The following is a 16,324-nucleotide window of genomic DNA, read 5'->3' as shown; positions in this document are numbered from 1 at the left end:
GCAGAATTTGGGATCCTGTTGCTCCTTTAGACATGTAAGTGTTTAGCACTTGGTTCTTGGGTGTCCCATATTCAGCTGGCACCTCATATCTGGAGGCCGTGGGGTTTAGATACCACTAGCTCTGGCTCAGCTTCTGAGGGTGCTCAGGATGTCTGAGCACAGCTGGTGCCAACCATCCTTGCCAGCATCCTGTGGTTAAGCTCTTGCTCATATCTTCTCTGACTACTTTTACTGCAAGGCTTTAATTCAGTTCCTAATCTCCTGACTCCTTCCAAAAAACACATCCAGAAGAGAAGAAAGCAGCACCTCCTTTTATTCTGTGTCTCAGTTGTCGGAGCATTTACAAATGTTTTAGGAGCCCTCAGGTTCCAAAAATTCCCCTCTGCCACAGGACCGGAGCAGTCAGTGGGGTATCTGCCCTGAATTTCTGTATGTATCCTGCTTATTGTAGGAAAAGGAGCAATTGTGAGAGCTTGTCTGGGTGATTTCCCCCTGCCACAGCCTCTCGGGCAGCAGATTGCAGCCTGCCAGGGCCTCTGCGTGCAGGAGTAGTCTTGTCCTGCCGCCCAGCAAACGTGCAGGCCGGATTAAATGAACACACCTGCAGCCACCCAGCTCTTGGCCACTTCCCCACCAGTGGGGACGGGGAGCTGGGGGATCTTGTTGCCTCTGGTTTGTCCCATCTTTTGGCTTTCTGCCCTGCAGGAGGGGAATGAGCAAGAAGGGGAAGATGCAAGCCCCGCTCCAGGCAGACAGCCCTGCAGCACCTCAGTGCCTTCACTATCTGATTTCCTCTTTAAAATGCAGTAGGGGTCCATCTAATTAGAGAGTAAATACACTGTTAAAGGCACAGCTTTATCTACAAAGTTGTTTTTTTTCTGTGCCAAATGTTATAGAGGAAACCGAGGGGCAGAGGGGCAGGAAAACCCCTGGCTGAACTCTGGAGCGGGAAGCGTGAAACTTTAAGGACAAAACAGGACAGAGGAAGCTTCGAGGGACCAGGGTGAGCCTCTCGTCTCCCTGTGCCTTGAGGGCAGCTGGGGTGAGGCCCTTCCTCAGCCTGCCTGTGATTTCCCAACGCTTGCGCAGGCAGACAGGCGTGGCGGTGGTTGTGCAAGGCGGGCAGCGCCCCGCCGGGTGTCCTTCACCCCCAGTGTGCCCCCCGGGGAGGTTTCGCTCCTCTTGGGATGGCAGGATCTGGCCTCTGAGTAAGGCTGATCCTTGGGAAGACAAAGGGAGATCTATTAGTAATCTCCATTTCTGTATTTATTTTTTTGGTATTTCCTGGTTTCAGTGTTGGGCGACATTTACCGAAGACGACCAGCCAAAATAAACCACACGAGTGAAAAAATGCAAATGAAAAAGACAGCTACACAGCAAAGGGCAAAGCCGGTCCCTTGCCCTCAAGTGCTTTAGTCATTTCAGATTTGGTGCTCGCTTGGGTTCTCCTGCAGATAGGCTTATGAGGAACCACCCTGAGACAAACCTGCCCCCGTACGCAGCCACCGGCAGAAAGCTTAGGTAGGTCTGGAAAGACTCTCTAGCAAGAGGAGGGATTAATGTGCCTGCTTGTTAACTTTGGCAGCGCCTGTAGTCGTTGTTGTGCCAGCAGAGTTAAGGAAAGCGAATGGGGAGGGATTGTTTTATGATCGGTGGCGTTCCTGGGGCACGGAGGGGGTTTTCAGGGGACTTTCTAGCAGAAGTAAAAGGCAGAGCAGAGCACAAAGCAGTTCCTTCACAGCTGGGAGGCTGTTTCAGCAGGAGGAGCGGTACAGAGCCCAACCAGATGGAAATACTCCCTCCTCCCTTGTTCCAGTTGCAGACCTGATTTACCCGAAGTGAGTCAATGGTATCAACATTGTCCTGTTACCCGTTGAGATGTACTCACAGTGGTTTTGTCCAGCAAACCAGCTTGTCAACTCCTTGACAAGTTGCCCATGAAAGAAGAGGGGCTGCTCAGCCTGGAGACAGGAATTCTCCACCTGCGGAAACAGGGAACAAGTCAAACTCATTCATAGGCTGTCTTTCATCATGACAAGTTGTGAGGAAAACTTATTTGTAGAAAAAATTAGACCTCTCAACAGTAGGAGAGAAGAGTCCAGCCAGCCTCCACCTTACCCATCCCTCCTCCCATTACTCTCTGCATTTTTGTTAGTGACTTTTGAAAGATACTGTTCAACTGTAAGGCTTTGCAAGCATCAGAGAGGATGCTATCTTATGGAAACGTGGAGGCACCAGAATGACGACCGAGAGAGAGTCCTCTCAACAGAGGGTCATGAATCTCAGTATGCTTTGCTTGGCTTTTGGTCCCAGATGTGAGCTGGGAACAAAGAGTTCAAGGAAACAACCCCACAGAAATAAAGTACTCTGAAGGAGTACAAATTATAAAGGAAATTTGTTAAACCTATTAATCATGGAACATACAGGAAATTAATTTAAAATGATGTCATAAAAATAGCACATGAAAGAAGTGCAAATGTAACATAATATCTATAAATAAAAAAGAACCTTTATACTAACACTTGTGTAAGTTATAAGATGAAAACAAACCAGGTGGCCAGTCTATCGGGTAAGAGTTGTTAAACGTGGGATGCTAAGACCCAACGAAACAAAGATCTTCTTGTGCCCGCAGGTGCAAACCTCGTGGTGGGTTCAGCCTTGGAGGAATATCACCTGAATTGATACAAGGTAAGAGAGTGCACCCAGTTTGATGCTCTTTCCCATAGTAGAACAGATGTAAGGTAGACAATTTTTATTAGCCTGTGGTTACCTCTGAACCAACTTATTCTTGTCCTGTAGTTCCAACTGTTGAGATGCAAATTGGTTGCTTTTACTGCTTTTGTGCTTATGATATTTCCTTTCATTCTTCTTCTTTTGATAATTCTTCTGTCCCAGAGCTGCTAACTACAGAGTAGATTACTTGAAAGCATGAGTTACCATGCATCCTACACTTATTAGAGATCTAGAAAAATATTTTTAGCATTATTACAACCCCCTGTTGCAATCTTTGTGTAAGTTCCCTACTTGCTTTCAATGAAGAGTGGGGGTTTTTTTGTTGTTTTCTGTTACCCTGTGATTGCAATTGCCTATTCTACTGGGGTTTTGGTCTCTGCTGGAGTTCCTAAATCCTGCTAAAAGGTCTACAGGGCTGGCAATGTTTCTGGACCATCACTGTTGGAGCAATGGGACGTTACGAAGAAAGGACTATTCCCTCTCAAGTCTATGTCATTGCTGCCTGGCCCATGTTCTCTTTCTTCAAAGGGATACCATGACCTGGCAGGAACTGCTGGGTTGAAGCAAAACCTGGAGAAAGAAAAGAAAAATACTGCGCATCATCAGCTGTTGATTAAACACAGCGCTCAGGGAGAGCGTGGTTGACTGCGGTGGAGCTCGCTGCAGGCGTCTCCAGACCCTCCTCAACATCTGTGCCTTACATACCATGTCCAGGTAACTTTGTTTGTGTGTTAGAGAGGAATTCAGCTGAAAGCTTGTAAATATGGGTAATTCGCAGTAGTAGAAAGCACCTTGTTTCGGGGGGTGGATCCCCTAGTATGGGGTGTTTGTTTCTGTAGATACTGTGATAAAGACAAAGTCATATTGCAGTACAGGCACAAGAATTACACAGTCCATTCTGAATCTGTCATTACTAAGCTGGTACTGCTACACTCAAGAAAACTTATAGAAGAGCAAGAAATGCAATCTGAGGATAATTTAGGAGGAATGATTAAAATAGCTGAGTGTGTACTTGAAAACCAGCTTGGGATGTCTGTTTTCAATCATGGTCAAGTCTGGAAAGTCAGAGAGTGGTCATATATTGGAAATATCTAATTATTTGAAGATGTTTTGGTAGCTCTGTCAGATTCAACACACACTTTTCAAATACTTAGTGACATAGTTTTATGATCAGGATTTTCATTTTTAGTAAAAATGATTTTTTTCATGATTGTTTACAACTCTGCTGTATTCAAGCTTCTAAAAAGTTGGTTTTAAAAAATTATACAAATGCAAACAAACACAATAGAAGTAATCCCTGCAAAAAACTCACAAACCATGTAATTCTTCTGCTGATGAAAAACTTGGAAATAGCTCATTAGAGTTTTCCTATTTCTTTTTTTTTTTTAAATATGGAGCTTTTATAGGAGATATATCAAGAAATGTACCTGCACTGAAGAAAGACCTTCTGAGGTCTTAAATAACTGGAAATAAAGATTTGGAATGACTGATTTTCTCTTTCTGAAATGCAGTGTCATGTCTGAAATATTTCATGGCATCAGGTACAGAGGGAGGCAGCAGTTGAATGCAAAGCCTGAACTACCTGTGCAAAATATACCCTGGCATTGTCTTTTTTGGAACAAATACAAAAATTTTGATATTTTTATGGCATATGATAATGATCTGATTCATTTCCTGCTAAGATTCTTGCCCAACCGTTAAACACAATTTAAACACAATTTTCTTTTCTTTTTTTTTTTTTTTTTTTTTTTTTTGGTATAACAAGCAGTTAAATATGTATCTCTGCATCCCAGCGCAATGTTTTCCATCTCTGTACAGGAAACAAACTGTAGCTGGTTCTGCAATGACTTGGTCCCATTCCCAGGAATGTTTCCCTTCCATTTACAAAAAAAAAAAAAAAAAAAAATAGAGAGAGGAAAAAAAAAAAAGAAAAAAGAAAGCACTTTTTCAGTGTATTAATGTCAGATAGACCTAGGCACAAGACGTGTGTCCATGCACTCCTCTTAATGAGGAAAGACAAGGTTTGCTGGACTTTTTCTGCACTGAAGTGCACCGGCACACAAGTCCCTTTGCCCAGCCTCTTTCAAAGGAGCTCTTCCCTGGAGCTGAGCGAAGCTGGTTTTCCTCCTTGCGGGAAATTCCAGTGCCAGCATGTTAAACCCTAACTTCCTCACAACAGCCTGCCAGTGACGGCTTGCACCCGGTGGGCTGTGACAGGGTATTTTCTCTCCCGGTGAGCTGAAAGGAAGCAGAAGCCATCCAACATCGAGTGTAAGAGACCCCATTCCTCTCTCTCCCCATCCCCTTGGTAATGCAGCTTGTCCCTTTTAGGGACCGTGAGGACCCCAACCCTGGGGTAGCTACGGTGGCCCCGCTGGCTGAGGACATGGTGGGGGGACGATGTCGTTCTGCACAGGGAGGTTTGGTGCCTCCTGGGAGGCCAGAGTCGAGGGTGGTTGAGGGTCTGTCTGGAAACCTGCAACATCCCTGTTTTGAAATAGGCACGACACCTCATTTTCACTGGAAATGTATTTTATGTCTCCAGATACCTCTCTGGGCAGCCCATAACAGAGGACCTCTGTCATATTGTTTGGGATACAGCAAAAGAAGCTGATCAACACAACAAGAGTGTGATATATGTAGAGATAGGGAAAAAAAAGTCCTTCAAAATGCTAAGGAAGAGGTACTTCAGAAAGCTACGGAGGTATTTCCTGAAGGTATCTCAAAAACTGAAGCAGTAGCTTCGTACATTGATACTGTTGAGCCAATCAACAGTATGAAAATCGCAGAAAATATATTAAAAGAAAAGGTGATTTCCAGATTATGTCTGTTTCAGGGGATGGATCCTCAGCAGCAGCAAGCTGGGAGCCTGTTTGCCCAGGTGATGAGAGGTATGTTTGGCCTGATCTCTAAGGTTCTGGTACCGTGATGTTCGTGTTTCAGGTTCCCGAGTCCTACAGCCTGTTTAGAGATGCCTGTGGAGATCCAGGGTTATGAATATGGGAAATGCAAGGGCTGATACTGCTAGGCTAGCCCGTAAGAAAAATCAAGATCAGGGCTGCTATGAGCAGCCTTTTTATGGGTCTTGGGTACCTGCCTCCTTGTTTGGTTCCCATCCCTGCATCTTCTCTGGGAGCTAGACCCCTTCCGCAGGGATGCAGGAAGCCCTGAGCGGCACTCGGAGGCAGTTATACTTAACCAGATGTATTTCCAGACAGGCCTCTCCCCCATCCATGCCAAGGGAGTGTCCTTAGTTGGTGGTGTCGGTTTAGGTCTTGCCTCCCTCCCTGCAGCACGCCAGGAAGCCCAGCGGCAGGCACGCTCGTGCGCGGGCGCCTCTGATCATCCCGCCGTGTGCCCGGCGCCTGTGTGCGGCTGAGCTACCCGTCAGCGTGCTTGGCTGGTGTCCTGCCCCACGCAGGGCCAGGGAGCAAGCGACAACCCATGGCTGGGGGGTCGGGGGGGGGACCCCCGTTCTGCGGGAGTTGTCTCAGAGGTCTTATTTTGGAGTGACAAATTGGTGCGGTGCTGATAACAGGGGTTTGGGTGCTTGTCGTAGCGGCCTTCAGAACAGGGTGCCAAAACTTGCTTACTGATTTATAGATGCGTATTAATGGAAAATCATACTGTTCCTGTCAGAAACAAATTGTTTTTACCCCCCACTGGAGAAAGTGCAAAGGAAGAAAGGGACTGCGTTGTCCAGCTTTTTGTTTCGCATACAGGTTGTTTTCTGTTGAGGCCGTTTCCTTGGGAGTCAGATGCTCAACAGGACTATTTTGGGAGAAATTAGTGTTTTTCTCCTGTTGAGTCATGCTGATGCAACTGTTTTAGAAAGTTAAAACTTTCCATATTATTAAAATAAGCTTTGATGTCTTAGTCTGCAAACTTCCCTGCTATGTCCTCCTCTGTTAAGGCAGCAAATCAGCATCATGTTATTCTGACTGAATGCTTTCAGAAAGGATGTGATAAAAAAAATACCCACAACCCTGCTTCCTCAGCAGAGGTAGTCCCAAAGGCTGGCTGTTGAATGAGTAACCATTTACAGAGCATTATCACGCTCTGCCAGAACGACACGGTGAGGATAGCCGGGGAGAAAAATGAAGGGAATCTGCTTCTTTACATTTAAACTTTCAGTCTGAAGATCTAACCAGAGGATTGAGCTGCTGGCAGAGCAGCCCTGATATGGAACACGACAAGGTTAAAATTGTTTATTTCTCATTATAATGTTCCTTTTTGTTGTAGTTTGAAGACGAATACCCGAAGCCCTGCAAGTCAGATTAAAGCATAGGCACCAGCAGTGCATGCCAAGGCTCCGCTTCCAGGATCATGAAAGGATGCCAAGCCATTCTGCTTTCAATTACACGAGTATTATACCTCCTGCTCCAAAGGCTGCAAGTGTAGATTCGACGGCTTTTCTTCGCCAGCCATTTCTAGGGGGGGGTTAGGAGAAGAGTGCCCCGGGCTCAGCCTGGCTGGCACCGCTGTGGCCAAGCTGACGTGCTGATGCATCCTGGTTACCAGGGGTAAGTACCGGGAAGCAGTTTTGCTCAGCTTGCAAAGATTTGGAAAGCGTTTCTGCTCATATTGCAGACTGGCCAATGGATTCATGAGCTCCCTCCCTCTTCTACTGCTTCTGCTTTCTCTCTGAGGCAGGGGTCTGGGTCAGGGTGTTGCCCAAGTTGGGCTCCTTCCGCACTGCTCACTTGTCCTTTCTCAGCAGAAAAGCAAAAAACAGCTCTGAGTGTGGATGCTGACATACAGGAAGAAAGAGAGGAAGGGAAGGGCCGGGCTGCAGGATCCTCTCATGTGGAACTGGGAAGGGGAAGTGCTTAAAAAGTGCAACATGCCCAGAAACTGGAGGTGATGGAGGAGTTGGTACCTCTGGCTGGCAGAGGGGAGAGGGCTGCTGGGCTCTAGCAACTGGAGCCTGATGCTAAAGCCACATTCCCCTGAGTAACACAACACAGATGCAGAAAGAGGAGGCAGTGGGGCTATAACAGTGAAATAACCCCTGTAACTCTGATGGCAGACTGACTGAGGACTTAGTGTTGCCACTTGATTCGTGGTTTTTGAATAGCAAGTCCATTACTACGGGGTTCCGTTCCACATAAACATATTTCTGTTTCTACATCTATTTTGGTCAAGACCCATCTAATACAGCCCCCCCCCCCCCCCATGGCTGGTCACTGCCCTGTCTGGCAGCAGCAGTTTGCTGGTGGAGGAGGGCTGTGGCAGGAGCCTGTCCCTCTGCCAGCACAAGCGATGCAGGGACCAGGGGCTGAGCCGTGGCAGGCAGGGATGCTGAGCGGGCAGTGGCTGGGGGTCAGGGAAGACTTGACTGAGGGAAATGTGTGCTTCTTGTGCTGCTGTCAGATGAACAGGAACATTTACAGCAAGAGAACTTAAAAAATGACGGTCACAGCTCTCTCTGAGCCCTATCTATCTGCTGGCAAAGGCTTGTCTGGTGTCTCTGCTTGGAACATCTGCAGTTACAAAAGCACAGGCTTGTTGCAGATCTGTGCCCTTCTGCTGAGAAAAGGTAATGTACTGGCATGGGTGGAGGCACGTGCCTTTCTTTAAACACTGTAAGAGAGGTAGGAAAACCATAGCTTAAATTTGGGGGAGGAGACAAAGCACCCACAAGGTGCAACTTTGTTCAGCGCTAAACATGTGGTTAGTCTGGAGAAAAAGTAGAAGAATGGTATTCTCACCTTAAAAGACATCGGCTTTCTCCTACTTTAGACTCTTCTATTTCAAAAGAAGTTGTTCTGAGTTCAGGCTGAAGCTCAGTTTGGAGGCTGATGCTCTGGGAGGCAGCTGGCTGGTACCTTGCCTTTGTGTGTGGGGCAGCTTGTGGAGGGCATTGCTGACTACCTGGAGCATCCTTGGACTTTCCTGACTCCAAATAACCTGAGAAATCCTGACAAATTGACCTGAAATAAGAGAGAGAGAAGTCATGATGCATGTAGACATTTTTTCCTACTGATGGAAACAAGCAGAAGGCCCACCCCCCCCAACCCCCTCCCCGATTTCTTGTTTTTTTAAGCAGCTTGCTGAAATTAACTGCTTGATTTGTGAATGGCAGCATGGGAAGGTGGTCAGGGCCACTCCGGTCTTCTCTTTCTGAGAGAAACCAGAAACCCATCCTGGTTTAGAAGCGTGATGAGAGTGGGCTGAGCCTGGATGTTAGGAGGAAGTCTGTACTTCTGAAAAAATAGCTGGCGTCTACCTCAAATCTCCACAAATGCATGGTGGTGAAGCTGTAAGAGATAGAAAAGCATGCCCATTTCACATTCAGTGAAGTACGTGGCCCCGTACGTGGTCTTCTCCAAAGCTCCTCACAAATCTAACTATATTTAACTTTATCAAGGAGTTGCAGTTTTGATGACAAAAACATAGAAGAATGAGTTGCATCAAACTCAGAATTGACATTTTTTAACATTCTGAAAACTAAAAGTCTTTCCTGTTGAAGAACGAGAACCATTCCAGCTGAGAGCTACTGGAGGGAAGAGGTAACTTTGAGGAAGTTGATGACATCCCTTTGCTAAAAGACCATTTCCCGTCTCTGCTGTGTCCCACGGCTGCTTTGTCTCTATTTTAAAATGTTGTTATGCTTATCATCTATCCTTTGCAGCAGACAGAAAACACAAGGTTATCTCAGTCTTTCAATTAATTTCTTTGGAAAGCGTCAAGTTCATAACCTAATGTGCAGTGATAATTCCAACACAGTGGGACTGAAATTTGCTTATGAGGCACATTTGGGCTTCTGCCTGGGCTTTGCCACCCTTGAGCACATAGATGCTACCATGGACCCTCTGACACATGGCGGGTGTCAGGAATCAGTCTGTCTGTCTGCACTAAGGCAGGTACTTCTCGGTCCATGCAAGCTGGCAGCAGATCATGACAATTTCTGTGCACAGAAAAAAAAAAAGTGGAAACAGCAGTAGGAATTTTTGGTGTTTGAATTTAATGGGTTTCCCTTTCAGAGCTGGTAGGAAGGCTCCCTAACGCTTTATGTATCCATCACGCGTGGCCATTTGACCAGCCATATGTTTCCATTCAGTCAGGCTAAAATAAATACCACCAAACTTATCCTCTCAAAATTTCCCTGGATGTTTACAGAGAGATACTTTCTTCCAAATTGTGTCTTCTTTTTCAGACAAAATAACATTCCCATTCTTAGGCATTTTCTATTTGTTGATAACATATGACTGCAGTGTCCTAGGAAACTAAATAATAATGAGCGTTTCCCTAGTGTTCTCTTTGACTAAACAATTTGACTCCAGCATTGGTATCAATATAATATGTATGTATATATCAATCTATATGTTGATAACATTTTATAGAACCTACACAACAAAATAACTTGGCTGTGCTGAGATGTTCTGTTGCTCAGTGTGCTGGTCTTGTCTGCGGTAGAATTAATTTTCTTCACAGCAGCTAGTATGGAGCTATGCTTTGGATTTGTGCTGGAAACAGTGTTGATAATACAGAGATGTTTTTGTTGCTGCTGATCAGGGCTTACAGAGGGTCAGGGACTTTTCTGCTCCTTACCCCACCCCACCAGCGAGTGGGCTGGGGGGGCACAAGGAGTTGGGAGAGGGCACAGCCAGGACAGCCGACCCCAACTGACCCCAGGGATATCCCACACCATATGATGTCATGCTCAGCAGTATAAAGCTGGAGGAAGAAGAAGGAAGGGGGGGAACATTCCGAGTAATGGCATTTATCTCCCCAAGTAACTGTTATGCATGATGGAGCCCGGCTTTCCTGGAGGTGGCTGAGCACCCGCCTGCTGAGGGGAAGGGGTGGATGAATTCCGTGCTTTGCTTTGCACATGTGCACAGCTTTTGCTTTACCTATTAAACTGTCTTTATCTCCACCCACGAGTTTTCTTTTACCCTTCTGATTCTCTCCTCCAACCCACAGGGGGGAGCAAGCGAGTGGCTGTGTGGGGCTTAGTTGCTGTCTGAGGTTAAACCACAACAGTCCATTTTGGACCCCAGCATGGGGCCTGAAGGATTTGAGATAACAATGGATTTGATTGGAATGTGCAAGATCAAATTTATAGCTGTTATTGCTGTTTAGCTTTTTATTGACAGTCTCCTGTGGTTGCCATGGGGCTTGCTTGACTTATTGCAAATTAGAGTCTTGTGCTCGTTAGTGGCTGCTTTTTGCTTTTGCTGCTTGCTGTAGTGCTTATCGTTTTACACTGCTGTGCCTGGAAACCTGTTGATAGAAGCAGTGGTGATGCTCCTGGGCTGGCAGAGGGCCAGGGCATCACTGCTGTTCTTGTGCTGCTGCACTGGACAGGCTGGAACTCCAGTGCAAACTTGAGTCAAAGGGACTGTGGATGAGTCCATGTGGGAGCAGGACACCCCAAAGTGTCTGCAGCCATGAATAAGTCCACACCAGAGCAGGTACATCTCAAAGCATCGGTGGCTGTGGTTATGTCCGTGCCACAGCAGGTATACCTCTGAAGGGAGTAGTTAACATCACTGCAATGCAAGACCAAAGAGTAAGTATCAAAAGCAGAGATACAGGGAGGGAAATGCAATTCTGGCTTGAAACTACTTCTGCACTTAATGCTGGAGGAAGTGATTGTGAAAGAATGACTTGCGCAAAATGGTTGCATCAGCCTTTCCACTGATGGGTGATGAATGACAAAAGGAGAGAGATCTGCCACTGAATTTCAGCTTGCGAAGAAGAGAGTCCAAACACGATCTGTGATCTTTTTTGTCCCCAGTCAGCAGCAGCAGTAGAAGTGGTTGGAATGTGAGTTTGAAGGGCAGTCGTGTGCTGGAAAACGCCAAACTCTTCAGAATCCATAGTTTCCTTAGGGGAGCAGCCACTAAAGAAAAATCATGCAAACTGGTATGCTTCACTGGCTTAGCAGTTAGAGGACGTTGAGAAACTGTCGGCATAGAGTTTTGTTTGAGGAGCATGGGCTGAAATATTTTCTCACTCCAGGACTGTTGTCACACCAGACCTGCCAAAGGATCTCCAGCTTTTGTTGTACTTGCAGGTATGAGATGACTACTTGGGTCCCAGAGTACATGATCAGCACATGGGGAGACTGAAACACAGCATGCAGTACACAAGGTAAGTATCTACTCTCTGCATATTCAGGATTCGGGGATACTGTTTGTCTGCAGTACGAGAGCTGTTTACAGCAGCTTTTGTGAGCTTTTGTAAGTGACTTATTTTCTGCTGTAGCCAATGGTTCTTTGGCACCTGTGGCAGGAAACACAGCCCTTCTGTAAATTAAAATCAGTATTGATCTAGTTACATCCACTGTTTATAGGGTGACAGTAACATGCAATTCCCATCTATTACCAGTGTCGATTACAGAAACGGGCGATAGACTTGTTTGGTTGCCTATCGGCTTGTTCTGCCTTTCCAGTAAAGAATGTAAATTGCTTACACGGTGTGTAAAAGGGTGTGCCAGGAGCCACACAGTGCTGCTTTTTAGAAGCCCTAAGGCTGGTGAGACTCAATGCAGGAGACCCCAATATCTCTTCCAGGAAGGTTTGTGGTGTCAGAAGCCACAGTCCACTCGAAGGGGCAAGAGGGTGGACATGCTCTGTTTGGGCTTCTGACTCATGGATAGCCATACTAGATGGGCAGACTAATGCTGCAAAGGCTGTGAGCATTTAGAATCATAGAATCATTTAGGTTGGAAAAGACCCTTAAGATCATTGAGTCCAACTGTTAACCTAACACTTCCAAGTTCACCACTTAACCATGTTCCTAAGTGCCACCTCTACATGTCTTTTAAACATCTCCAGGGATGGTGACTCAATCACTTCCCTGGGAAGCCTGTTCCAGTGCCTGACAACCCTTTCAGTGAAGAATTTTTTCCTAATATGCAATCTAAACATCCCCTGGCACAACTTGAGGACATTTCCTCCCATCCTATCACTTGTTACTTGGGACAAGAGGCAGATATCCACCTCTCTACAATCTTCTTTCAGGTAGTTGTAAAGAGCGATAAGGTGTCCCCTGAGCCTCCTTTTCTCCAGACTAAACAACCCCAGTTCCCTCAGATTATCCTCATAAGACTTGTTCTCTAGAACCTCACCAGCTTCGTTGCCCTTCATTGGCCGCAGTCCAGCACCTCAATGTCTTTCCTGTAATGAGAGGTCCAAATCTGAGGACGGTATTGGAGTTGTGGCCTCAGCAGTGCTATGTACAGGGGTATGATCACTTCCCTAGTCCTGCTGGCCACACTGTTTCTGATACAAACCAGGATGCTCTTGGCCTTCTTGGCCACCTGGGCACACTGACGGCTCATATTCAGATGGCTGTTGATCAACATGCCCAGGTCCTTTTCTGCTGGGCAGGTTTCCAGTCACTCTTCCCCAAGCCTGTAGCGTTGCATGGGGTTGTTATGACCAAAGTGCAGGACCCAGCACTTAACCTTCTTCAATCTAATATAATTTGCCTCAGCCAATCAATCCAGCCTGTCCAGAAACCTCTGTAGAGCCTTTCTACCTTCAAGCAGATGAGCACTCCTGCCCAACTTGGTGTCATCTGCAAACTTACTGAGGGTACACTCGATCCTCTTATCCAGATCGCTGATGATCTAATCATCTTCCCCTGTTTAAGGATGAAACATCCAGCCGTAGCTTCATTGCTGAGAGGAGGCATAATGCAAAAGATGTAAGAGACAAGAACCATAGCCAACATGTGTATGAAAAGGCAGTCGACTGAGAATGGTCATTTATGACACTTGAGACATGATAAGGCTGTACTCCAGAAATGAGTAGCATACCATGTTTGCAGGGCTGAGTAGCTGAACTAGGAAAGGAAGACTGAAGTCACAGGATAACTCTTACAAGAAAAAAAAATTACTCTGAACTTCCTCATAAAATTGCACAGGCTTTAAATTGTTTTCACTTGCTGTTCAAAATTGAAAGTCGATACTACCTTCTCTCTTTTTTGTTTCCTACAGCAAAATGTTCAGCCAAACAAAATACAAATCAAGAACTACACACACCTGGCAAGTGTGGGCCGTCTACATGGTCTTAGCTGCAAACCTCTCTGAAGAGCAAGCACTGAAGCAGGCTTGTCCTTCATGCGATGACACTCAGATTTGCAACTGCTCCTCCATGGGCTTGGACTTCATTCCCCCAGGACTCACAGACAAAATCACAACGTTAAACGTGGCCCACAACAGGATAAAACACATCCGATCCCAGGATCTGCAGCAGGCTGTGAACCTGAGAGCCCTGCTGCTGCAGTCCAACGAAATCAGCTTGATAGACGAGGACTCATTTTGCTCCCTTGGGAAACTGGAGCTCTTGGACTTATCAAATAACAGCTTGGCTCGCTTGTCCCCTGCGTGGTTTGAGCACCTTTTTTCACTCCAGCACCTCCACCTTCAAGGGAACTCCTACAGAGACCTGGGGGAAAGCCCTCCCTTTTCTAGCCTGAGGAACCTCAGCTCTCTCCACCTGGGCAACCCGTGGTTCTCCACGATAAGGCAAGGGAACTTTGAGGGCATTGAGCTTCTCGAGAAGTTGTGGATCGATGGGAGCAGACTCAGCCAGTATGAGCCGGGAAGTTTGAAATCAATTAAGAAGATAAATCACATGATCGTAAACATAAAAAGTATTAATGTGTTCTCAGCAATTGTCAGGGACCTTCTGCACTCTGTCACTTGGTTGGAAGTGAGAGAAATGGCATTCAGGATACCTGCTGAAATGCAGCTACTGCGAGTCATGTCGTCTTCTTTTGCTAAGAAAATTTCTTTTAAACAGACCTTATTAACAGATGCTACTGTGCCTGAGACTGTAAGTATTTTAGGAGACATGCCGAAATTAGTGGAGTTGGAGATGATAGACTGTGAACTCTTGGGAACTGGACAATGGGAAACACAAGTTAAAGCAAACCAGTCACAGACTCTTAGAGTTCTGACAATAGAGAAATTATCTATAGACAAATTTTATTTGTTTACAGATCTTCATGCTGTAGTTGGTCTACTATCTGTTCTTACCAGAGTCACAGTTGAAAACACCAAGGTCTTTTTGGTACCATGCAGCATTTCACAACATCTTCTGTCACTTGAGTATCTTGACCTTAGCGCGAATTTGCTCGGAGACCAGAGTTTGGAGCATTCAGCCTGCGTGGGTAGTTGGCCCGCACTCCAAACTCTAAATTTAAGCCAGAATTCACTGAGCGACTTAGAAATGACAGGTAAAAGTTTGTCTCATCTAAGAAACCTAATTGTCTTAGACATTAGCCAGAATATCTTTGGCGATATTCCAGATGTCTGTGAATGGCCTAAAACTCTGAAATATTTAAACCTCTCCAGCACTCAGATTCCCAAACTAACAACTTGCATTCCCCGGACGCTGGAAGTTTTGGACGTTAGCGCTAACAACCTGAAGGAGTTTGGACTGCAACTCCCCTCTCTCAAGGAGCTGTACCTCGCAAAAAACCGGTTGAGGACCTTGCCCGGTGCCGCACCCATTCCTAACTTAGTGTCCCTGTCCGTCCGACGGAACAAGCTCAACAGTTTCTCCAGGGAAGAGTTTGAGTCCTTCAAGAAGATGGAGCTGCTGGATGCCAGCGACAACAACTTCATCTGCTCCTGTGAATTCCTGTCCTTCATCCGGCACCAGGCCGGGATGGCCCAGGTGCTGGTGGGGTGGCCAGACAAGTACGTCTGTGACTCTCCGCTGGCAGTGAGAGGGGCACAGGTTGGAGCCGTGCAGCTCTCCCTGATGGAGTGCCACAGGTCCCTCATGGTGTCCTTGCTGTGCGCCCTGGTGTTCCTGGTCATGCTCATTCTGGTGGCCGTTGGCTACAAGTACCACGTGGTCTGGTACCTGAGAATGACGTGGGCATGGCTCCAAGCCAAGCGGAAGCCCAAGCGAGCCCCCCCGAAGGACGTCTGCTATGACGCTTTTGTCTCCTACAGCGAGCACGACTCTGACTGGGTGGAAAACACAATGGTGCGGGAGCTGGAGCAGGCCTGCCCCCCCTTTCGGCTCTGCCTCCATAAGCGGGACTTTGTGCCCGGGAAGTGGATCGTGGACAACATCATCGACTCCATAGAGAAGAGCCGCAAGACGCTCTTTGTGCTGTCCGAGCACTTTGTGCAGAGCGAGTGGTGCAAATACGAGCTGGACTTCTCGCACTTCCGCCTCTTCGACGAGAACAACGATGCAGCGATTCTCGTCCTCCTGGAGCCCATCCAGAGCAAAGCGATTCCCAAGAGGTTCTGCAAGCTGCGGAGGATCATGAACACAAAGACCTACCTGGAGTGGCCGCTTGAAGAAGAGCAGCAGCAGATGTTTTGGTTTAATTTGAAAATAGCGCTAAAATCCTAAATGGGGACATTAAAGAATTAATATGTAGCAAATGTACTCTGGATTTGTTTCCCGTGCCTGTTCATCTGTCACCTGTCTGTATCTTGAGGTAGAGAGCTGATCTTCTGTAAATTCTATTACTTGCTGTGGGATTATTTTCCTTCTGTAGCCGTGGTCAGGAATTGTTGTGCTTGTTCAGGCTGAAATAGAGTTTATTTTTGTCATAGTTATTCCTATGGTGCTGTGGTTTGGATTTGTGACCAAAACAGAGTTGG

General features: G+C 46.5%; 1 protein-coding gene across 6 annotated transcripts; it reads left to right on the top strand.

Moving 5' to 3' along the window:
• Window positions 1-1,475: 1,475 nt before the first annotated feature.
• On the top strand, window positions 1,476-16,321 carry TLR2 (toll like receptor 2). Of its 6 annotated transcripts, XM_042808328.1 has the most exons (7): window positions 1,476-1,521; window positions 2,633-2,688; window positions 3,262-3,447; window positions 5,570-5,624; window positions 6,976-7,256; window positions 11,759-11,835; window positions 13,688-16,321. In XM_042808328.1, the coding sequence occupies exons 6-7, from the start codon at window positions 11,801-11,803 to the stop codon at window positions 16,068-16,070; spliced, it is 2,418 nt and encodes an 805-aa protein (XP_042664262.1). In that variant the 5' UTR covers window positions 1,476-1,521; window positions 2,633-2,688; window positions 3,262-3,447; window positions 5,570-5,624; window positions 6,976-7,256; window positions 11,759-11,800; the 3' UTR covers window positions 16,071-16,321. The 6 variants fall into 6 exon arrangements, with proteins under 6 accessions (XP_042664262.1, XP_042664264.1, XP_042664265.1 ...); XM_042808330.1 differs by lacking the exons at window positions 1,476-1,521; window positions 2,633-2,688; window positions 3,262-3,447 and adding an exon at window positions 5,415-5,450; XM_042808331.1 differs by lacking the exons at window positions 1,476-1,521; window positions 2,633-2,688; window positions 3,262-3,447; window positions 5,570-5,624 and adding an exon at window positions 6,759-6,808.
• Window positions 16,322-16,324: the final 3 nt, after the last annotated feature.

This window comes from Tyto alba, unplaced genomic scaffold (assembly GCF_018691265.1).
Source record: "Tyto alba isolate M040663 unplaced genomic scaffold, T.alba_DEE_v4.0 Super-Scaffold_6, whole genome shotgun sequence".
Classification (NCBI taxonomy): Eukaryota; Metazoa; Chordata; class Aves; order Strigiformes; family Tytonidae; genus Tyto; species Tyto alba.
The sequence above is the reverse complement of the archived record's forward strand: the minus strand, read 5'-3'. Positions and strand labels throughout refer to the sequence as shown.